This window comes from Pleurodeles waltl, chromosome 10 (assembly GCF_031143425.1).
Source record: "Pleurodeles waltl isolate 20211129_DDA chromosome 10, aPleWal1.hap1.20221129, whole genome shotgun sequence".
Lineage (NCBI taxonomy): Eukaryota > Metazoa > Chordata > Amphibia > Caudata > Salamandridae > Pleurodeles > Pleurodeles waltl.
The window spans coordinates 146,664-169,027 of NC_090449.1; the positions used below are offsets into that span (position 1 = coordinate 146,664).

The 22,364-nt window shown below is 46.4% G+C and overlaps 1 protein-coding gene across 2 annotated transcripts in view; it reads left to right on the plus strand.

Moving 5' to 3' along the window:
• The window catches only part of LOC138260858 (ceramide kinase-like), a 179,193-nt gene that overhangs the window by 67,243 nt on the left and 89,586 nt on the right, over nucleotides 1-22,364 (plus strand). For both annotated transcript variants that reach the window (XM_069209280.1, XM_069209279.1), the window contains exons 4-5: nucleotides 1,152-1,277; nucleotides 3,917-3,980. In XM_069209280.1, the coding sequence (XP_069065381.1) occupies nucleotides 1,152-1,277; nucleotides 3,917-3,980 (190 nt within the window). The remainder of the gene's footprint in view (nucleotides 1-1,151; nucleotides 1,278-3,916; nucleotides 3,981-22,364) is intronic.

Sequence of the window (22,364 nt, forward strand, 5' to 3'; positions counted from 1 at the left end):
GTGATGCCTGGAGGCCTTGACTGAATGGTTCTAGGTCACTCTCGGTTCTAGGCCTGTCTTTGTTCTTGGTCCCTCCCACTGGCACCCAAAGGCACTCAGTGAGTAGTTCTAGGTTACTCTAGTTTCTAGACCTGTCTTTGTTGTCAGTCTCAGTGGCACCTGAAGGCATTGACTGAATGGTTCTAGGCCGGTCTTTGTTGTCAGTCTCTCTGAGGGGCCTGAAGGCACTGGTTCTAGACCACTCTATGTTCTAGGCCTGTCTTCCTTGTCAGTCTCCGAGGCACCTGAAGGCATTGACTAAATGGTTCCAGGTCATCCTAGGTTCTAGGCCTGTATTCATTCTGAGTCTCGCTCAGTGGCATCTGAAGGCATTGACTGAATGGTTCTAAGCCTGTCTTTGTTTTCAGTCTCTCAGAGGCGCCTGAAGACATTGAATGGTTCTAGACCACTCTAGGTTCTAAGCCTGTCTTTGTTGTCAGTCTCAGTGGCACCTGAAGGTATTGACGTAATGGTTCTAGGTCTGTTTTCCTTGTCAGTCTGTAACAGTGGCACCTGAAGGTATTGATTTAATGCTTCTAGGCCTGTTATCCTTGTCAGTCTCTCTCAGTGGCGCCTAACAGCACTGACTGAATGGTCCTAGGCCTCTCTAGAATCTAGGCCTGTCTTCGTTGTCAGTCTCAGTGGCACCTGAAGGCATTGACTGAATGGCTCTAGGTCACTGTAGGTTCTAGGTCTGTCTTTGTTCTCAGTCTCTCTCAGAGGCGCTGGAAGACATTGAATGGTTCTAGACTACTCTAGGTTCTAGGCCTGTCTTTGTTGTAGGTCTCAGTGGCACCTGAAGGCATTGAATGAATGGTTCTAGGTCTGTCTTTGTTCTCAGTCTCTCTCAGAGGCGCCTGAAGACATTGAATGGTTCTAGACCACTCTGTTCTAGGCCTGTCTTCGTTGTCAGTCTCCGAGGCACCTGAAGGCATTGACTAAATGGTTCTAGGTCATCTTAGGTTCTAGACCTGTATTCATTTTTAGTCTCTCTCAGTGACATCTGAATGGTTCTAGGCCTGTCTTCGTTCTCAGTCTCTGAAGTCCTTGGCTGACCCACAGCTGCATTTTCTGGTCCACAATGAGTCTAATGCCTTCTTTTATCCCGTCAGGTGGGAGGAGGCCAAAGAATCTCCTGGTCTTCATCAACCCCTTTGGTGGCCGCGGTCAGGCCGTCCGGATCTACTCCAAGGTGTCCCCGCTCTTTCAGCTGGCAGGAATCCGAACTCGAGTGATTGGTACACATCTCACTCCTACTGACTGTGCTCTCTTCCTCTTTCCTCTACACTACTCCGTTCCTCCCCTTCTTCTCATGTTCGCTTCCTCACTTTCTTCATCCCTCCCCTCTTCTGCTCCTTTCCTCTCACCGTTCTCTTCCTCCATCCTCTCTTTGTTCTTTCTTGTTGTTCCTTCTCTGATTGGGATGGTTCTGCTTTGATACAGGAGGCTGGTTTGGACCTGACAGTCTGGAGTGGTACTGGGCTCAGGGCGCTATTGAGTAGTGAGGTGGTAGGCTATGTCGTTGCCAGACTTATGTGAGTTGGGTGGGCCACGGGAGATCGCTGGTGTCCAGCATCATCTTGTGTGTTTAGGGTGGTCCTGGGTGGTTCCAGAGAATCCCGAGTGGTTCCATGTGGTGAGGGCGAAACTGGATGATAGGGTAATTTTGGGTGGTCCCAGGTCATCTGAATTGTACGCTGATGCCAGCATGTGCATGGGGGTCCTTTATAGTGAGTTAAGCCCTTTGTGGGTGGCACTGGGTGGGCAAAGAACCACCAGCAGTCTTTGGTGAACCGCTGTGGTCAGGATTGTGCTGAGTGGTCAATGTGATCCCGAGGGGTTATGATGAGCATGACTGTTCCTGTGTGGTCGGCCTCTCTCTATCTAATGCATACTAATGCACATTCTTTCTGTTTCAGAGAGTCCCCAATCCTAGGAGGTACAGGGTGGTCCCAGATGATTCTGAGTGGTTCCATGGACTGAGGGTGAACCTGGATGGTAGGGGAGGTTTGGGTGGCTGCTGTGGTTCTGGATAGTCTCAGATGATCAGGGTGGAATGGTGTTCATCCTAGCACCTGCGAGTGGTTGCGGGTGGTCACAATGCGTCTAGAAGCCCCGTTTGAGCTCTTGTGGTCTGAATTGTGTTGAGTGGTCAGGATGTGTCTAGAACCCCTGGTTGAGCGCTTGTGATCTGGGTTGTGTTGCTTGGTCGGTATGCATCTAGAAGCCCTGGTTGAGCCTTTGTGATCTGGGTTGTATTGAGTAATCATGGTGGTCTGGGTGGTCAGGATGCCTCTAGAAGCCCTGGATGAGCCCTTGTGATCTGGAATGTGTTGAGTAGTCATGGTGGGCTGAGTGGTCAGGATGCGTCTTTATGTGCCCTGGGTGAGCCCTTGTGACCTGGAATGTGTTGAGTGGTCTGGCTGGTCAAGATACCTCTAGATGCCCTGAATGAGCCCTTGTAATCTGGCCTGTGTTGAGTAGTCTTGGTGGTCAGCATACCTCTAGAAGCCCTGGATGAGCCCTTGTGATCTGGGTTGTATTGAGTAATCATGGTGGTCTGGGCGGTCAGGATACCTCTAGAAGCCCTGGATGAGCCCTTGTGATCTGGAATGTGTTGAGTAGTCATGGTGGGCTGAGTGGTCAGGATGTGTCTAGAAGCCCTGGATGAGCCTTTGTGATCTGGAATGTGTTGAGTAGTCATGGTGGGCAGAGTGGTCAGGATGCGTCTAGAAGTACTGGGTGAGCCTTGTGACCTGGAATGTGTTGAGTAGTCATGGTGGGCAGAGTGGCCAGGATGCGTCTAGAAGCCCTGGGTGAGCCCTTGTGATCTGGGGACTGTGTTGAGCAGTTATGGTGGTCAGGATACCTCTAGAAGCCCTGGATGAGCGTTTGTGTTCTGGACTGTGTTGAGTATTCATGGTGGTCTGGGTGGCCAGGATGTGTCTAGAAGTCCTGGATGAGTCCTTGTGATCTGGACTTTTATGAGCAGTCATGGTGGTCTGGGTGGTCAGGATACCTCTAGAAGCCCTGGATGAGCCTTTGTGATCTGGAATGTATTGAGTAGTCATGGTGGGCAGAGTGGTCAGGATGCGTCTAGAAGTCCTGGGTGAGCCCTGTGACCTGGAATGTGTTGAGTGGTCTGGCTGGTCAAGGTACCTCTAGATGCCCGGAATGAGCCCTTGTAATCTGGACTGTGTTGAGTAGCCTTGGTGGTCAGCATACCTCTAGAAGCCATGGATGAGAGCTTGTGATCAGAACTGTGTTGAGTAGTCATGGTGATCTGGGTGGTCAAGATACCTCTAGAAGCCCTGGATGAGCCCTTGTGACCTGGATTGTGTTGAGTGGTCTGGGTGGTCACGATACCTCTAGACACCCTGGATGAGCTGTTGTGATCTGGACTGCTTTGAGTAGTCTTGGTGGTCATCATACCTCTAGAAGTTCTGGATGAGACCTTGTGATCTGGACTGTGTTGAGTAGTTATGGTGGTGTGGGTGGTCAGGATGTGTCTAGAAGCCCTGGATGAGCCCTTTTGATCTGGACTTGTTGAGCAGTCATGGTGGTCTGGGTGGTCAGGATACCTCTAGATGCCTTGAATGAGCCCTTGTAATCTGGCCTTTGTTGAGTAGTCTTGGTGGTCAGGATACCTCTAGAAGCCCTGGATGCGCCCGTGTGATCTGCACTGTGTTGAGCAGTCATGGTGGGCTGAGTGGTCAGGATGCATCTAGAAGCCCTGGGTGAGCCCTTATGATCTGGTTGTGTTGAGTGGTCATGGTGGTTGTGGGTGGTAAGGGTGGGCACACCTGATTCTTGATGGTCTTAATTGGTCCTGTGTGGTTGACCCTGCTCTTTAAGATACTAATGCACTCTCTTTCAGAAACCACCCGGGCCAACCATGCCAGAGATCACATCCTCCAGGAGGACCTGCAAGGTGTGGATGGGTGAGTGTGAGCATGAGAGGGAGTATTTTTACCCATAGCCCTTTGGTGCCCGTGGAAACCTGTGCTCAAGCAACCCCATGAAGGCCTAGACCCTGGCCTTTGGAGAGAAACTCCCACCCCACTCAAAGTCTGATAATACACAAAGCTGGCCCTTGGGCTGCCCCAGGAGCCACTATATTTACAGGTCAGTTCTCCTGGGCTTTGCAAACTCCGGGGCAGCTGGGAAATCCTTGTAACAAGTAGTACCTATTGCCCGCAACCCCAGGGACCAGCAACTACTGTGATCTCACTGGATGGCAAACATTTCCAGAGGCGATGAGGCCGAGCAGTCATAGCTACTCTCGAGTCCCTATTACCAGTCACCATCTGTGATAATTATCACCTAATACGAGTTCAGTCCTGAAAGTGGGGAAGAACATGCAGATTGGGGTGCTTACCACGCCAAAAAGCAAGTTTCTCAATGTTTTCTTAGCCATTCGCCCCCCTCAGTTAGTTCTAGGAGGTTTGGAATGTACACATATATGTGGAACACACATGCCAATAAACTCAGCATTCCGGCGGCACTATGAGTTACCGAACTTTCTGCAAATTCATGAGCCACTTGTACTCGGGACCTTTATGGTGATGTTGGTTTAGAAAACTCTGATAGAAACATAAATAAAATGTAATAATTTCAGTATTTACATGTAGCCTTACATCTTGACAACTTTTATTGCCAGTTCGGTTTAATGGTTTAATCGATCAAGCAGGGTTTGTAAAGCGTGGGTAATAAACCAACAGGGTATCCAGGCACCTGCAGGTCCAGGGGTTCATTTGAACAGCCAGGCCTTCAGGGCCCTGTGGACGACCGGAGAGGGGGTGATGTGTAGAGCTGCGTGGGGTGCTGAACAACAAACTGGGAAGAAGCAAGGAGAGAGCAGTGAGACCAAGGGGGAAAAGCAAGGAGAAAGGAGTGAGAACGGGGAGAGCTGGGCCTGGGACCAGGTCCCAGTACTGATCCTTTCTAAATTCTTTTCTACCCAGAAGGGGACACACTGACTTCTGTTACAGTTGCAAATAAACTGACTATTGGTTTTACAAACAGGGTAATCGGGTGCACTCCTGCGTGTGCATATAAGTGCGATGTGGTCGCAGCATGCCCTGGCTATAAGTGGTCACCATGTCTTCTAGTCGTACCCCTTTGGATCTGGTCCAGACGTGCACTAGCCACAGTGTCCTTCTAGTGCCTAGTGCAGGCCGGGATCTGAAGCAGGCATGTCCACTAGCCACAGTGTCCTTCTAGTGCCTAGTGCAGGCCGAGGTCTAAAGCAGGTATGTCCACTGGTCACAGTGTCCTTCTAGTGCCTAGTGCAGGCCGGGGTCTGAAGCAGGCATGTCCACTGGTCACAGTGGCCCATATCTCTGGGCTTTGTGGCGCAAGGCAGCGCAGCAGGTCACCGTGCTACGCTGCGTCCAAGGGCAGGATTGTGCCGTACCTGTGGCGCATTCCTGTCCTTTCCCACTGCGTTTGCGCTGTATTGAAACGGTGCAAGGGTGTCTGCATGGGTTCAGGATTGTTACTCTGCAGGAAGGGACTCCTTCATGCACAAAAACAATCTTAGGAGGCGTGTAATGTTTTGGCGCATCCCCCAGGTTTGCTAGGTCTTGTAAATTTGGTAATACGTCAAAAACCATGGGAGTGTGGTGTGGGAACACCCACCGCAACACCTCCAGAGCGCTGAGTTAGGCAACGCAGCGATTTGTGCTGCCTTCCCTTACTCCCTATCCATGAGGCATTCAGAGCCACACGAAGTGGCGCTGCGAGACCTCAGATATGGCTGAGAGGTCCGCACCACTGTGTGTCACTAAAGGTGACCAGCGGAGGCACAAGGGCCTTGTAAATATGCCCTAGTGTTCTCTAGTGAGTAGTGAGTGTGTTCTCTGGTGAGTAGTGAGTGTGTTGAGTAGTGAGTGTGTTCTCTAGTGAGTAGTGTGTGTGTCCTCTAGTGAGTAGTGTGTGTGTTCTCTCGAGTGTGTTCTCTGGTGAGTAGTGAGTGTGTTCTCTGGTGAGCAGTGTGTTCTCTAGTGAGTAGTGTGTGTGTGTGTGTGTTCTCTAGTGAGTGTGTTCTCTGGTGAGTAGTGAGTGTGTTCTCTGGTGAGTAGTGAGTGTGTTCTCTGGTGAGTAGTGAGTGTGTTCTCTGGTGAGTAGTGAGTGTGTTCTCTAGTGAGTGTGTTCTCTAGTGAGTAGTGTGAGTGTTCTCTAGTGAGTGAGTAGTGTGTGTTCTCTAGTGAGTAGTGAGTGTTCTCTAGTAAGTAGTGTTTCTAGTGAGTGTTCTCTAGTGAGCAGTGGGAGTGTTCTTTAGTGAGCAGTGTGAGTGTTCTTTAGTGAGCAGTGTGAGTGTTCTCTAGTGAGCAATATGTGTGTTCTCTAGTGAGTAGTATCTGTTCTCTAGTGAGCAGTGTGAATATTCCCTATTGAGTAGTGACTGTTCTCTAGGTGATTAGTGACTGTTCTCTAGTGAGTGTGTTCTCTGGTAGGTGTGTTCTCTAGTGAGTAGTGATTGATCTCTAGTGAGTAGTGTGTGTGTTCTCTAGTGATTAGTGTGTGTTCTCTAGTGAGAAGTGTGTTCTCTATTCTCTAGTGAGTAGTGTGTTCTCTAGTGAGTAGCGTGTGTTCCCTAGTGAGTAGCGTGTTCTCTATTCTCTAGTGAGTAGTGTGTTCTCTAGAGAGTAGCGTGTGTGTTCCCTAGTGAGTAGTGTGTGGTCTCTAGCGAGTAGTGTCTGTTCTCTAGCGAGTAATGTGTGTTCTCTAGTGAGTAGTGTCTGTTCTTTGTTCTCTAGTGAGTAGCATGTGTGTTCTCTAGTGAGTAGTGTGTGTTCTCTAGTGAGTAGTGTGTGTTCTCTAGTAAGTAGTGTGTTCACTAGTGAGTAGCTTGTGTGTTCTCTAGTGAGTAGTGAGTGTTCTCTAGTGAGTAGTGAGTGTTCTCTAGTGAGCGTTCTCTAGCGAGTAGTGTGGGTGTTCTCTAGAGAGTAATGTGTTCTCTGTTCTCTAGTGAGTAGTGTGTTCTCTGTTCTCTAGTGAGTAGTGTGTTCTCTAGTGAGTAGTGTGTGTGTTCTGTGTTCTCTAGTGAGTAGTGTGAATGTTCTCTAGTGAGTAGTGTGTGTTCTCTAGTGAATAGTGTGTGTTCTCTAGTGAGTAGTGCGTGTAGTGTGAGTGTTCTCTCGTACGTAGTGTGTGTTCTCTAGTGAGGAGTGTGTGTTCTCTAGCGAGTAGTGTCTGTTCTCTAGCGAGTAAGTGTGTTCTCTGGTGAGTAAGTGTGTTCTCTGGTGAGTAAGTGTGTTCTCTGGTGAGTAGTGTGTGTTCTCTAGTGAGTAGTGAGTGTGTTCTCTAGTGAGTGTGTTCTCTATTGAGCAGTGAGTGTTCTCTAGTGAGTAGTGAGTGTGTTCTCTAGTGAGTAGTGAGTTTTCTCTAGTGAATATGTTCTCTAGTGAGTAGTGAGTGTGTTCTCTAGTGAGTAGTGTGTGTTCTCTAGTGAGTAGTGTGTGTTCTCTAGTGCGTGGTGATTGTGTTCTCTAGTGCGTGGTGAGTGTGTTCTCTAGTGAGTAGTGTGAGTGTTCTCTAGTGAGTAGTGTGTTCTCTAGTGAGTGTGTTCTCTAGTGAGTGTTCTCTAGTGAGTAGTGTGGTGTTCTCTAGTGAGTAGTAAGTGTGTTCTCTGGTGAGTAGTAAGTGTGTGTGTCCTCTAGTGAGTAGTGTGCGTTCTTTGAGTAGTGAGTGTGTCCTCTAGTGAGTAATGTGTGTGTCCTCTAGTGAGTAATGTGTGTGTCCTCTAGTGAGTAATGTGTGTGTCCTCTAGTGAGTAATGTGTGTCCTCTAGTGAGTAATGTGTGTGTCCCCTAGTGAGTAGTGAGTGTGTTCTCTAGTGAGTAGCGAGTGTTTTCTTTGGTGAGTAGTATGTGTTCTCTGGTGAGTAGTATGTGTTCTCTAGTGAGTAGTGTGTAGTGTTCTCTCTAGTGAGTAGTGTGTAGTGTTCTCTCTAGTGAGTAGTGTGTAGTGTTCTCTCTAGTGAGTAGTGAGTGTTCTCTAGTAAGTAGTGTGTTCTCTAGTGAGTAGTGTGTTCTCTGGTGAGTAGTGAGTGTGTTCTCTGGTGAGTAGTGTGTTCTCTAGTAAGTAGTGAGTGTGTTCTCTAGTGAGCAGCGTGTTCTCTGGTGAGTAGTGGGTTCCCTAGTGAGCAGCGTGTTCTCTGGTGAGTAGTGTGTTCCCTAGTGAGCATTGTGTTCTCTGGTGAGTAGTGAGTATGTTCTCTAGTGAGAAGTGTGTGTGTTCTCTAGTGAGTAGTGTGTTCTCTAGTGAGTAGTGTGTTCTCTAGTGAGTAGTAAGTGTGGTCTCTGGTGAGTATTGTGTGTGTTCTCTGTTGAGTATTGTGTGTGTTCTCTAGTGAGTAGTGTGTGTGTCCTCTAGTGAGTAGTGTGTGTGTTCTCTAGTGAGTAGTAAGTGTGTTCTCTGGTGAGTATGGTGAGTAAGTGTGTTCTCTGGTGAGTAGTGTGTGTGTCCTCCAGTGAGTAGTGTGTGTTCTCTGAGTAGTGTGTGTGTTCTCTAGTGAGTAGTGTGTGTGTTCTCTAGTGAGTAGTGTGTGTGTTCTCTAGTGAGTAGTGTGTGTGTCCTCTAGTGAGTAATGTGTGTCCTCTAGTGAGTAATGTGTGTGTCCTCTAGTGAGTAATGTGTGTGTCCCCTAGTGAGTAGTGTGTTCTCTAGTGAGCAGTGAGTGTGTTCTCTGGTGAGTAGTGTGTGTTCTCTGGTGAGTAGTGTGTGTTCTCTGGTGAGTAGTGTGTGTTCTCTAGTGAGTAGTGTGTTCTCTAGTGAGTAGTGTGGGTGTCCTCTGAGGAGTGAGTGTGTTCTCTAGTGAGTAGTGTGTGTGTTCTCTAGTTAGTAGTGTGTGTGTTCTCTAGTTAGTAGTGTGTGTGTTCTCTAGTTAGTAGTGTGTGTGTTCTCTAGTGAGTAGTGTGTGTGTCCTCTAGTGAGTAATGTGTGTGTCCTCTAGTGAGTAATGTGTGTGTCCCCTACTGAGCTGTGTGTTCCCTAGTGAGTGTGTTCACTAGTGAGTAGTGAGTGTGTTCTCTAGTGAGTAGTGAGTGTGTTCTCTAGTGAGTGTGTTCTCTAGTGAGTGTGTTCTCTAGTGAGTTAGTGAGTTCTCTGGTGAGTAAGTGTGTTCTCTGGTGAGTAGTGTGTGTGTCCTCTAGTGAGTAGTGTGTGTGTTCTCTGAGCAGTGAGTGTGTCCTCTAGTGAGTAGTGTGTGTGTTCTCTAGTGAGTAGTGTGTGTGTTCCCTGGTGAGTAATGTGTGTGTCTAGTGAGTAATGTGTGTGTCCCCTAGTGAGTAGTGAGTTCTCTAGTGAGTGTGTTCTCTGGTGAGTGAGTGTGTTCTCTGGTGAGTAAGTGTGTTCTCTGGAGAGTAGTGTGTGTTCACTACTGAGTAGTGAGTAGTGTGGGTGTTCTCTAGTGAGTAGTGTGTGTGTTCTCTAGTGAATAGTGTTCTCTAGTGAGTGTGTTCTCTAGTGAGCAGTGTGTTCTCTAGTGAGTAGTGTGTGTGTTCTCTAGTGAGTAGTGTGTTCTCTAGTGAGTAGTGTGTTCTCTAGTGAGTTGTAAGTATGTTCTCTGGTGAGTAGTGAGTATGTTCTCTGGTGAGTAGTGAGTATGTTCTCTAGTGAGTGTGTTCTTTAGTGAGTAGTGAATGTGTTCTCTAGTGAGCAGTGTGTTCTCGAGTGAGTAGTGTGTTCTCGAGTGAGTAGTGTGTGTGTTCTCTAGTGGGTAGTGTGTTCTCTAGTGGGTAGTGTGTTCTCTGGTGAGTAGTGTGTTCTCTGGTGATTAGTGTGTGTGTTCTCTAGTGAGTAGTAAATGTGTTCTCTGGTGAGTAGTGAGTATGTTCTCTAGTGAGTAGTGAGTATGTTCTCTAGTGAGTATGTTCTCTAGTGAGTAGTGAGTGTGTTCTCTAGTGAGTAGTGAGTGTGTTCTTTAGTGAGTAGTGAATGTCTTCTCTAGTGAGTAGTGTGTTCTCTAGTGAGTGTCTTCTCTAGTGAGTAGTGAGTGTCTTCTCTAGTGAGTGGTGTGTTAGCTAGCGAGTAGTGTGAGTGTTCTCTAGAGAGTGGTGTGTTCTCTGGTGAGCAGTGTGTGCGTTCTCTAGTGAGTAGTGTGCGTTCTCTAGCGAGTAGTGTGCGTTCTCTAGTGAGTAGTGTGTGTTCTCTAGTGAGTAGTGTGTGTTCTCTATTGAGTAGTGTGTGTTCTCTATTGAGTAGTGTGTGTTCTCTATTGAGTAGTGTGTGTTCTCTAATGAGTAGTGAGTGTTCTCCAATGAGTAGCGTGAGTATTCTCTAGTGCGTGGTGAGTGTGTTCTCTAGTGAGTAGTGTGAGTGTTCTCTAGTGAGTAGTGTGTGTGTTCTCTGGTGAGTAGTGTGTGTGTTCTCTAGTGAGTAGTGAGTGTGTTCTCTAGTGAGCAGTGTGTGTGTTCTCTAGTGATTAGTGTTTGTTTTCTCTAGTGAATATGTTCTCTAGTGAGCAGTGTGTGTTCTCTAGTGAGCAGTGAGTGTGTTCTCTAGTGAGCAGTGAGTGTGTTCTCTAGTGAGCAGTGAGTGTGTTCTCTAGTGAGTAGTGTGAGTGTTCTCTAGTGAGTAGTGTGAGTGTTCTCTAGTGAGTAGTGAGTGTGTTCTCTAGTGAGTAGTGAGTGTTCTCTAGTGAATATGTTCTCTAGTGAGTGTGTTCTCTAGTGAGTAGTTTGTGTTCTCTAGTGTGTGGTGAGTGTGTTCTCTAGTGAGTAGTGTGAGTGTTCTCTAGTGAGTAGTGAGTGTGTTCTCTAGTGAGTAGTGAGTAGTGAGTGTGTTCTCTAGTGAGTGTTCTCTAGTGAATGTTCTCTAGTGAGTAGTGTGGTGTTCTCTAGTGAGTAGTAAGTGTGTTCTCTGGTGAGTAGTAAGTGTGTTCTCTGGTGAGTAGTAAGTGTGTCGTCTAGTGAGTAGTGTGTGTGTCCTCTAGTGAGTAGTGTGTGTGTCCTCTAGTGAGTAGTGTGTGTGTTCTCTAGTGAGTAGTGAGTATGTTCTCTACTGAGTGTTCTCTAGTGAGTAGTGTGGTGTTCTCTAGTGAGTAGTAAATGTGTTCTCTGGTGAGTAGTAAGTGTGTTCTCTGGTGAGTAGTGTGTGTGTCCTCTAGTGAGTAGTGTGTGTGTCCTCTAGTGAGTAGTGTGTGTGTACTCTGGTGAGTAGTGTGTGTGTCCTCTGAGTAGTGTGTGTGTTCTCTGGTGAGTAGTGTGTGTGTTCTCTGGTGAGTAGTGTGTGTCCTCTAGTGAGTAGTGTGTGTCCTCTAGTGAGTAGTGTGTGTCCTCTAGTGAGTAGTGTTTGTGTCCTCTAGTGAGTAGTGTTTGTGTCCTCTAGTGAGTAGTGTGTGTCCCCTCTGGTGAGTAGTGTGTGTCCCCTCTGGTGAGTAGTGTGTGTCCCCTCTGGTGAGTAGTGTGTGTCCCCTCTGGTGAGTAGTGTGTGTCCCCTCTGGTGAGTAGTGTGTGTCCCCTCTGGTGAGTAGTGTGTGTCCCCTCTGGTGAGTAGTGTGAGTGTTCTATAGTGCGTGGTGAGTGTGTTCTCTAGTGAGTAGTGTGAGTGTTCTCTAGTGAGTGGTGTGTGTGTGTTCTCTAGTGAGTGGTGTGTGTGTGTTCTCTGGTGAGTAGTGTGTGTGTGTTCTCTGGTGAGTAGTGTGTGTGTGTTCTCTGGTGACTAGTGTGTGTGTGTCCTCTGGTGAGTAGTGTGTGTGTTCTCTAGTGCGTGGTGAGTGTGTTCTCTAGTGCGTGGTGAGTGTGTTCTCTAGTGCGTAGTGAGTGTTCTCTAGTGAGTAGTGTGTGTGTGTCCTCTAGTGAGTGGTGTGTGTGTGTCCTCTAGTGAGTGGTGTGTGTGTGTCCTCTGGTGAGTAGTGTGTGTGTCCTCTGGTGAGTAGTGTGTGTGTCCTCTGGTGAGTAGTGTGTGTGTCCTCTGGTGAGTAGTGTGTGTGTTCTCTAGTGAGTAGTGTGTGTGTTCTCTAGTGAGTAGTGTGTGTGTTCTCTAGTGAGTAGTGTGAGTGTTCTCTAGTGAGTAGTGAGTGTTCTCTAGTGAGTAGTGTGTCTTCTCTAGTGAATAGTGAGTATCTTATCTAGTGAGTGGTGTGTTCTCTAGTGAGTAGTGTGTGTGTTCTCTAGTAAGTAGTGTGTGTGTTCTCTAGTGTGTGTTGTCTAGTGAGCAGTGTGTTGTCTAGTGAGTAGTGAGCAGTGTGTTGTCTAGTGAGTAGTGAGCAGTGTGTTGTCTAGTTAGTAGTGTGAGTATTCTCTAATGCGTGGTCAGTGTGTTCTCTAGTGACTTGTGAGTGTGTTCTCTAATGAGTAGTGAGTGTGTTCTCTAGTTAGCAGTGTGTGTGTGGTCTCTAGTGAGTAGTGTGTGTTCTCTAGTGAATATGTTCTCTATTGAGCAGTGAGTGTGTTCTCTATTGAGCAGTGAGTGTGTTGTCTAGTGAGCAGTGTGTTGTCTAGTGAGTGTGTTCTCTAGTGAGTAGTGAGTGTGTTCTCTAGTGAGTAGTGAGTGTGTTCTCTAGTGAGTAGTGTGAGTGTGTTCTCTAGTGACTAATGTGTTCTCTAGTGTGTGTGTTCTCTAGTGAGTAGTCAGTGTTCTCTAGTGCGTGGTGAGTGTGTTCTCTAGTGCGTGGTGAGTGTGTTCTGTAGTGTGTGGTGAGTGTGTTCTGTAGTGTGTGGTGAGTGTGTTCTGTAGTGTGTGGTGTTTGTGTTCTGTAGTGTGTGGTGTTTGTGTTCTGTAGTGTGTGGTGAGTGTGTTCTCTAGTGAGTAGTGTGAGTGTTGTCTAGTGAGCAGTGTGTTGTCTAGTGAGTAGTGTGTGTGTGTCCTCTGGTGAGTAGTGTGAGTGTTCTCTAGTGCGTGGTGTGTGTTCTCTAGTGAGTAGTGAGTGTGTTCTCTAGTGAGTAGTGTGTGTTCTCTAGTGCGTGGTGAGTGTGTTCTCTAGTGCGTGGAGAGTGTGTTCTCTAGTGAGTAGTGTGAGTGTTCTCTAGTGAGTAGTGAGTGTTCTCTAGTGAGTGTTCTCTAGTGAGTGTGTTTTCTAGTGAGTAGTGAGCAGTGTGTTGTCTAGTCAGCAGTGTGTTGTCTAGTGAGCAGTGAGTGTGTTCTCTAGTGAGTAGTGAGTGTGTTCTCTAGTGAGTAGTGTGTGTGTTCTCTAGTGAGTGTGTTCTCTAGTGAGTAGTCATTCTTTAGTGCGTGGTGAGTGTGTTCTGTAGTGTGTGGTGAGTGTGTTCTCTAGTGAGTAGTGTAGTGTGTTCTCTAGTGAGTGTGTTCTCCAGTGAGTGTGTTCTCTAGTGAGTAGTGAGTGTGTTCTCTAGTGAGTAGTGTAGTGTGTTCTCTAGTGAGTGTGTTCTCCAGTGAGTGTGTTCTCTAGTGCGTGGTGAGTGTGTTCTCTAGTGAGTAGTGAGTGTTCTCTAGTGAGTAGTGAGTGTTCTCTAGTGAGTAGTGAGTGTTCTCTAGTGAGTTGTGAGTGTGTTCTCTAGTGCGTTGTGAGTGTGTTCTCTAGTGCGTTGTGAGTGTGTTCTCTAGTGCGTTGTGAGTGTGTTCTCTAGTGCGTAGTGAGTGTGTTCTCTAGTGAGTAGTGAGTGTGTTCTCTAGTGAGTGTGTTCTCTAGTGAGTAGTGAGTGTGTTCTCTAGTGAGTAGTGAGTGTGTTCTCTAGTGAGTAGTGTATGTTCTCTAGTGTGTGGTGAGTGTGTTCTCTAGTGCATGGTGAGTGTTCTCTAGTGAGTAGTGAGTGTGTTCTCTAGTGAGTAGTGTGACTGTTCTCTAGTGCGTGGTGAGTGTGTCCTCTAGTGAGTAGTGTGAGTGTTCTCTAGTGGGTAGTGAGTGTTCTCTAGTGCGTTGTGAGTGTGTTCTCTAGTGAGTAGTGAGTGTTGTCTAGTGAATATGTTCTCTAGTGAATATGTTCTCTAGTGAGTAGTGTGTTGTCTAGTGAGCAGTGTGTTGTCTAGTGAGTAGTGAGTGTGTTCTCTAGTGAGTAGTGTGTGTCCACTAGTGAGTAGTGTGTGTTCTCTAGTGAGTAGTGTGTGTTCTCTAGTGCGTGGTGAGTGTGTTCTCTAGTGAGTAGTTCTCAAGTGAGAAGTGTGTTCTCTAGTGAGTAGTGTGTGTGTCCTCTGGTGAGTAGTGTGTGTGTTCTCTAGTGAGTAGTGTGGTGTTCTCTAGTGAGTAGTGTGGTGTTCTCTAGTGAGTAGTAAGTGTGTCCTCTAGTGAGTAGTAAGTGTGTCCTCTGGTGAGTAGTGTGTGTGTCCTCTGGTGAGTAGTGTGTGTGTCCTCTAGTGAGTAGTGTGTGTGTTCTCTAGTGAGTGTTCTCTAGTGAATGTTCTCTAGTGAGTAGCTTGGTGTTCTCTAGTGAGTAGTAAGTGTGTTCTCTGGTGAGTAGTGTGTGTGTCCTCTAGTGAGTAGTGTGTGTGTCCTCTAGTGAGTGTGTTCTCTAGTGAGTGTTCTCTAGTGAATGTTCTCTAGTGAGTAGTAAGTGTGTTCTCTGGTGAGTAGTAAGTGTGTTCTCTGGTGAGTAGTAAGTGTGTTCTCTGGTGAGGAGTGTGTGTGTCCTCTGGTGAGTAGTGTGTTTGTCCTCTGGTGAGTAGTGTGTGTGTCCTCTAATGAGTAGTGTGTGTGTCCTCTAATGAGTAGTGAGTGTGTTCTCTAGTGAGTGTTCTCTAGTGAATGTTCTCTAGTGAGTAGTAAGTGTGTTCTCTGGTGAGTAGTAAGTGTGTTCTCTGGTGAGTAGTAAGTGTGTTCTCTAATGAGTAGTAAGTCTGTTCTCTAATGAGTAGTGTGTGTGTTCTCTAATGAGTAGTGTGTGTGTTCTCTAGTGAGTAGTGTGTGTGTCCTCTAGTGAGTAGTGTGTGTGTCCTCTAGTGAGTAGTGTGTGTGTTCTCTAGTGAGTGTTCTCTAGTGAGTAGTAAGTGTGTTCTCTGGTGAGTAGTCAGTGTGTTCTCTGGTGAGTAGTGTGTGTCCCCTCTGGTGAGTAGTGTGTGTGTCCTCTGGTGAGTAGTGTGTGTCCCCTCTGGTGAGTAGTAAGTGTGTTCTCTGGTGAGTAGTGTGTTCTCTGGTGAGTAGTAAGTGTGTCCTCTGGTGAGTAGTGTGTGTGTCCTCTGGTGAGTACTGTGTGTGTCCTCTGATGAGTAGTGTGAGTGTTCTCTAGTGAGTAGTGTGAGTGTTCTCTAGTGCGTGGTGAATGTGTTCTCTAGTGCGTGGTGAATGTGTTCTCTAGTGAGTAGTGTGTCTTCTCTAGTGAATAGTGTGTCTTCTCTAGTGAATAGTGTGTCTTCTCTAGTGAATAGTGAGTATCTTATCTAGTGAGTGGTGTGTTCTCTAGTGAGTGGTGTGTTATCTAGCGAGTACTGAGTGTTCTCTAGTGAGTGGTGTGTTCTCTAGTGAGTGGTGTGTTCTCTGGTGAGCAGTGTATGTGTTCTCTAGTGAGTAGTGTGTGTGTTCTCTAGTAAGTAGTGTGTGTGTTCTCTAGTGAGTGTGTTGTCTAGTGAGCAGTGTGTTGTCTAGTGAGTAGTGAGCAGTGTGTTGTCTAGTTAGTAGTGTGAGTATTCTCTAATGCGTGGTCAGTGTGTTCTCTAGTGAGTTGTGAGTGTGTTCTCTAATGAGTAGTGAGTGTGTTCTCTAATGAGTAGTGAGTGTGTTCTCTAGTGAGCAGTGTGTGTGTGGTGTCTAGTGAGTAGTGTGTGTTCTCTAGTGAATATGTTCTCTATTGAGCAGTGAGTGTGTTCTCTATTGAGCAGTGAGTGTGTTGTCTAGTGAGCAGTGTGTTGTCTAGTGAGTGTGTTCTCTAGTGAGTAGTGAGTGTGTTCTCTAGTGAGTAGTGAGTGTGTTCTCTAGTGAGTAGTGTGAGTGTGTTCTCTAGTGACTAATGTGTTCTCTAGTGAGTGTGTTCTCTAGTGAGTAGTCAGTGTTCTCTAGTGCGTGGTGAGTGTGTTCTCTAGTGCGTGGTAAGTGTGTTCTGTAGTGTGTGGTGAGTGTGTTCTGTAGTGTGTGGTGAGTGTGTTCTGTAGTGTGTGGTGTTTGTGTTCTGTAGTGTGTGGTGTTTGTGTTCTGTAGTGTGTGGTGAGTGTGTTCTCTAGTGAGTAGTGTGAGTGTTGTCTAGTGAGCAGTGTGTTGTCTAGTGAGTAGTGTGTGTGTGTCCTCTGGTGAGTAGTGTGAGTGTTCTCTAGTGCGTGGTGTGTGTTCTCTAGTGAGTAGTGAGTGTGTTCTCTAGTGAGTAGTGAGTGTTCTCTAGTGAATATGTTCTCTAGTGAATATGTTCTCTAGTGAGTGTGTTCTCTAGTGAGTAGTGTGTGTTCTCTAGTGCGTGGTGAGTGTGTTCTCTAGTGCGTGGAGAGTGTGTTCTCTAGTGAGTAGTGTGAGTGTTCTCTAGTGAGTAGTGAGTGTTCTCTAGTGAGTGTTCTCTAGTGAGTGTTCTCTAGTGAGTGTTCTCTAGTGAGTAGTAAGTGTGTTCTCTGGTGAGTAGTCAGTGTGTTCTCTGGTGAGTAGTAAGTGTGTTCTCTAGTGAGTAGTGTGTGTCCTCTGGTGAGTAGTGTGTGTGTCCTCTGGTGAGTAGTAAGTGTGTCCTCTGGTGAGTAGTAAGTGTGTTCTCTGGTGAGTAGTAAGTGTGTTCTCTGGTGAGTAGTAAGTGTGTTCTCTGGTGAGTAGTGTGTGTGTCCTCTGGTGAGTAGTGTGTGTGTCCTCTGATGAGTAGTGTGCGTGTTCTCTAGTGAGTAGTGTGAGTGTTCTCTAGTGCGTGGTGAATGTGTTCTCTAGTGAGTAGTGTGTCTTCTCTAGTGAATAGTGTGTCTTCTCTAGTGAATAGTGTGCCTTCTCTAGTGAATAGTGAGTATCTTATCTAGTGAGTGGTGTGTTATCTAGCGAGTACTGAGTGTTCTCTAGTGAGTGGTGTGTTCTCTGGTGAGCAGTGTATGTGTTCTCTAGTGAGTAGTGTGTGTGTTCTCTAGTAAGTAGTGTGTGTGTTCTCTAGTGAGTGTGTTGTCTAGTGAGCAGTGTGTTGTCTAGTGAGTAGTGAGCAGTGTGTTGTCTAGTTAGTAGTGTGAGTATTCTCTAATGCGTGGTCAGTGTGTTCTCTAGTGAGTTGTGAGTGTGTTCTCTAATGAGTAGTGAGTGTGTTCTCTAATGAGTAGTGAGTGTGTTCTCTAGTGAGCAGTGTGTGTGTGGTCTCTAGTGAGTAGTGTGTGTTCTCTAGTGAATATGTTCTCTAGTGAATATGTTCTCTAGTGAGTGTGTTCTCTAGTGAGTGTGTTCTCTAGTGAGTGTGTTCTCTAGTGAGTAGTGTGTGTTCTCTAGTGCGTGGTGAGTGTGTTCTCTAGTGCGTGGAGAGTGTGTTCTCTAGTGAGTAGTGTGAGTGTTCTCTAGTGAGTAGTGAGTGTTCTCTATTGAGTGTTCTCTAGTGAGTGTGTTTTCTAGTGAGTAGTGAGCAGTGTGTTGTCTAGTCAGCAGTGTGTTGTCTAGTGAGTAGTGAGTGTGTTCTCTAGTGAGTAGTGAGTGTGTTCTCTAGTGAGTAGTGAGTGTGTTCTCTAGTGAGTAGTGTGTGTGTTCTGTAGTGAGTGTGTTCTCTAGTGAGTAGTCATTCTTTAGTGCGTGGTGAGTGTGTTCTGTAGTGTGTGGTGAGTGTGTTCTCTAGTGAGTAGTGTAGTGTGTTCTCTAGTGAGTGTGTTCTCCAGTGAGTGTGTTCTCTAGTGAGTAGTGAGTGTGTTCTCTAGTGAGTAGTGTAGTGTGTTCTCTAGTGAGTGTGTTCTCCAGTGAGTGTGTTCTCTAGTGCGTGGTGAGTGTGTTCTCTAGTGAGTAGTGCGTGTTCTCTAGTGAGTAGTGAGTGTTCTCTAGTGAGTGTTCTCTAGTGAGTTGTGAGTGTGTTCTCTAGTGCGTTGTGAGTGTGTTCTCTAGTGCGTTGTGAGTGTGTTCTCTAGTGAGTAGTGAGTGTTCTCTAGTGAGTAGTGAGTGTGTTCTCTAGTGAGTGTGTTCTCTAGTGAGTAGTGAGTGTGTTCTCTAGTGAGTAGTGAGTGTGTTCTCTAGTGAGTAGTGAGTGTGTTCTCTAGTGAGTAGTGTATGTTCTCTAGTGTGTGGTGAGTGTGTTCTCTAGTGCATGGTGAGTGTTCTCTAGTGAGTAGTGAGTGTGTTCTCTAGTGAGTAGTGTGACTGTTCTCTAGTGCGTGGTGAGTGTGTCCTCTAGTGAGTAGTGTGAGTGTTCTCTAGTGAGTAGTGAGTGTTCTCTAGTGCGTTGTGAGTGTGTTCTCTAGTGAGTAGTGAGTGTTGTCTAGTGAATATGTTCTCTAGTGAATATGTTCTCTAGTGAGTAGTGTGTTGTCTAGTGAGCAGTGTGTTGTCTAGTGAGTAGTGAGTGTGTTCTCTAGTGAGTAGTGTGTGTCCACTAGTGAGTAGTGTGTGTTCTCTAGTGAGTAGTGTGTGTTCTCTAGTGCGTGGTGAGTGTGTTCTCTAGTGAGTAGTTCTCAAGTGAGAAGTGTGTTCTCTAGTGAGTAGTGTGTGTGTCCTCTGGTGAGTAGTGTGTGTGTTCTCTAGTGAGTAGTGTGGTGTTCTCTAGTGAGTAGTGTGGTGTTCTCTAGTGAGTAGTAAGTGTGTCCTCTGGTGAGTAGTGTGTGTGTCCTCTGGTGAGTAGTGTGTGTGTCCTCTAGTGAGTAGTGTGTGTGTTCTCTAGTGAGTGTTCTCTAGTGAATGTTCTCTAGTGAGTAGCTTGGTGTTCTCTAGTGAGTAGTAAGTGTGTTCTCTGGTGAGTAGTGTGTGTGTCCTCTAGTGAGTAGTGTGTGTGTCCTCTAGTGAGTGTGTTCTCTAGTGAGTGTTCTCTAGTGAATGTTCTCTAGTGAGTAGTAAGTGTGTTCTCTGGTGAGTAGTAAGTGTGTTCTCTGGTGAGTAGTAAGTGTGTTCTCTGGTGAGTAGTAAGTGTGTTCTCTGGTGAGTAGTAAGTGTGTTCTCTGGTGAGTAGTGTGTGTGTTCTCTGGTGAGTAGTGTGTGTGTTCTCTGGTGAGTAGTGTGTGTGTCCTCTGGTGAGTAGTGTGTTTGTCCTCTGGTGAGTAGTGTGTGTGTCCTCTAATGAGTAGTGTGTGTGTCCTCTAATGAGTAGTGAGTGTGTTCTCTAGTGAGTGTTCTCTAGTGAATGTTCTCTAGTGAGTAGTAAGTGTGTTCTCTGGTGAGTAGTAAGTGTGTTCTCTGGTGAGTAGTAAGTGTGTTCTCTAATGAGTAGTAAGTCTGTTCTCTAATGAGTAGTGTGTGTGTTCTCTAATGAGTAGTGTGTGTGTTCTCTAGTGAGTAGTGTGTGTGTCCTCTAGTGAGTAGTGTGTGTGTCCTCTAGTGAGTAGTGTGTGTGTCCTCTAGTGAGTAGTGAGTGTGTTCTCTAGTGAGTGTTCTCTAGTGAGTGTTCTCTAGTGAGTAGTGTGGTGTTCTCTGGTGAGTAGTAAGTGTGTTCTCTGGTGAGTAGTAAGTGTGTTCTCTGGTGAGTAGTAAGTGTGTTCTCTGGTGAGTAGTCAGTGTGTTCTCTGGTGAGTAGTAAGTGTGTTCTGTAGTGAGTAATGTGTGTCCTCTGGTGAGTAGTGTGTGTGTCCTCTGGTGAGTAGTAAGTGTGTTCTCTGGTGAGTAGTAAGTGTGTTCTCTGGTGAGTAGTAAGTGTGTCCTCTGGTGAGTAGTGTGTGTGTCCTCTGGTGAGTAGTGTGTGTGTCCTCTGAGTAGTGTGAGTGTTCTCTAGTGAGTAGTGTGAGTGTTCTCTAGTGCGTGGTGAATGTGTTCTCTAGTGAGTAGTGTGTCTTCTCTAGTGAATAGTGTGTCTTCTCTAGTGAATAGTGTGTCTTCTGTAGTGAATAGTGAGTATCTTATCTAGTGAGTGGTGTGTTCTCTAGTGAGTGGTGTGTTATCTAGCGAGTACTGAGTGTTCTCTAGTGAGTGGTGTGTTCTCTGGTGAGCAGTGTATGTGTTCTCTAGTGAGTAGTGTGTGTGTTCTCTAGTGAGTAGTGTGTGTGTTCTCTAGTGAGTGTGTTGTCTAGTGAGCAGTGTGTTGTCTAGTGAGTAGTGAGCAGTGTGTTGTCTAGTGAGTAGTGTGAGTATTCTCTAATGCGTGGTCAGTGTGTTCTCTAGTGAGTAGTGAGTGTGTTCTCTAATGAGTAGTGAGTGTGTTCTCTAATGAGTAGTGAGTGTGTTCTCTAATGAGTAGTGAGTGTGTTCTCTAGTGAGCAGTGTGTGTGTGGTCTCTAGTGAGTAGTGTGTGTTCTCTAGTGAATATGTTCTCTATTGAGCAGTGAGTGTTTTCTCTATTGAGCAGTGAGTGTGTTGTCTAGTGAGCAGTGTGTTGTCTAGTGAGTAGTCAGTGTTCTCTAGTGCGGGGTGAGTGTGTTCTGTAGTGTGTGGTGAGTGTGTTCTGTAGTGTGTGGTGAGTGTGTTCTCTAGTGTGTGGTGTTTGTGTTCTCTAGTGTGTGGTGAGTGTGTTCTCTAGTGTGTGGTGAGTGTGTTCTCTAGTGAGTAGTGTGAGTGTTGTCGAGTGAGCAGTGTGTTGTCGAGTGAGCAGTGTGTTGTCTAGTGAGCAGTGTGTTGTCTAGTGAGTAGTGTGTGTGTGTCCTCTGGTGAGTAGTGTGTGTGTTCTCTAGTGCGTGGTGTGTGTTCTCTAGTGAGTAGTGAGTGTGTTCTCTAGTGAGTGTTCTCTAGTGAATATGTTCTCTAGTGAGTGTGGTCTCTAGTGAGTAGTGTGTGTTCTCTAGTGCGTGGAGAGTGTGTTCTCTAGTGAGTAATGTGAGTGTTCTCTAGTGAGTAGTGAGTGTTCTCTAGTGAGTGTGTTTTCTAGTGAGTAGTGAGCAGTGTGTTGTCTAGTCAGCAGTGTGTTGTCTAGTGAGCAGTGAGTGTGTTCTCTAGTGAGTGTGTTCTCTAGTGAGTAGTGAGTGTGTTCTCTAGGGAGTAGTGAGTGTGTTCTCTAGTGAGTGCGAGTGTGTTCTCTAGTGAGTGTGTTCTCTAGTGAGTGTGTTCTCTAGTGAGTGTGTTCTCTAGTGAGTAGTCATTCTTTAGTGCGTGGTGAGTGTGTTCTGTAGTGTGTGGTGAGTGTGTTCTCTAGTGAGTAGTGTAGTGTGTTCTGTAGTGAGTGTGTTCTCTAGTGAGTGTGTTCTCTAGTGAGTAGTGAGTGTGTTCTCTAGTGAGTAGTGTGACTGTTCTCTAGTGCGTGGTGAGTGTGTTCTCTAGTGAGTAGTGTGAGTGTTCTCTAGTGAGTGGTGAGTGTGTTCTCTAGTGAGTAGTGAGTGTTCTCTAGTGAGTAGTGAGTGTTCTCTAGTGAGTGTTCTCTAGTGAGTAGTGAGTGTGTTCTCTAGTGAGTAGTGAGTGTGTTCTCTAGTGCGTTGTGAGTGTGTTCTCTAGTGAGTAGTGAGTGTGTTCTCTAGTGAGTGTGTTCTCTAGTGAGTAGTGTATGTTCTCTAGTGCGTGGTGAGTGTGTTGTCTAGTGCATGGTGAGTGTTCTCTAGTGAGTAGTGAGTGTGTTCTCTAGTGAGTAGTGTGACTGTTCTCTAGTGCGTGGTGAGTGTGTCCTCTAGTGAGTAGTGTGAGTGTTCTCTAGTGAGTAGTGAGTGTTCTCTAGTGCGTTGTGAGTGTGTTCTCTAGTGAGTAGTGAGTGTTCTCTAGTGAATATGTTCTCTAGTGAGTAGTGAGTGTGTTCTCTAGTGAGTAGTGTGTTGTCTAGTGAGCAGTGTGTTGTCTAGTGAGCAGTGTGTTGTCTAGTGAGTAGTGAGTGTGTTCTCTAGTGAGTAGTGTGTGTTGCTAGTGAGTAGTGTGTGTTCTCTAGTGTGTGGTGAGTGTGTTCTCTAGTGAGTAGTTCTCTAGTGAGAAGTGTGTTCTCTAGTGAGTAGTGTGTGTGTCCTCTGGTGAGTAGTGTGTGTGTCCTCTGGTGAGTAGTGTGTGTGTCCTCTAGTGAGTGGTGTGTTCTCTAGTGAGTAGTGTGGTGTCCTCTGGTGAGTAGTGTGTGTGTCCTCTGGTGAGTAGTGTGTGTGTCCTCTGGTGAGTAGTGTGTGTGTCCTCTAGTGAGTAGTGTGTGTGTTCTCTAGTGAGTGTGTTCTCTAGTGAGTGTTCTCTAGTGAATGTTCTCTAGTGAGTAGCTTGGTGTTCTCTAGTGAGTAGCAAGTGTGTTCTCTGGTGAGTAGTGTGTGTGTCCTCTAGTGAGTAGTGTGTGTGTCCTCTAGTGAGTAGTGAGTGTGTTCTCTAGTGAGTGTTCTCTAGTGAGTGTTCTCTAGTGAATGTTCTCTAGTGAGTAGTAAGTGTGTTCTCTGGTGAGTAGTGTGTGTGTTCTCTGGTGAGTAGTGTGTGTGTTCTCTGGTGAGTAGTGTGTGTGTTCTCTGGTGAGTAGTGTGTGTGTCCTCTGAGTAGTGTG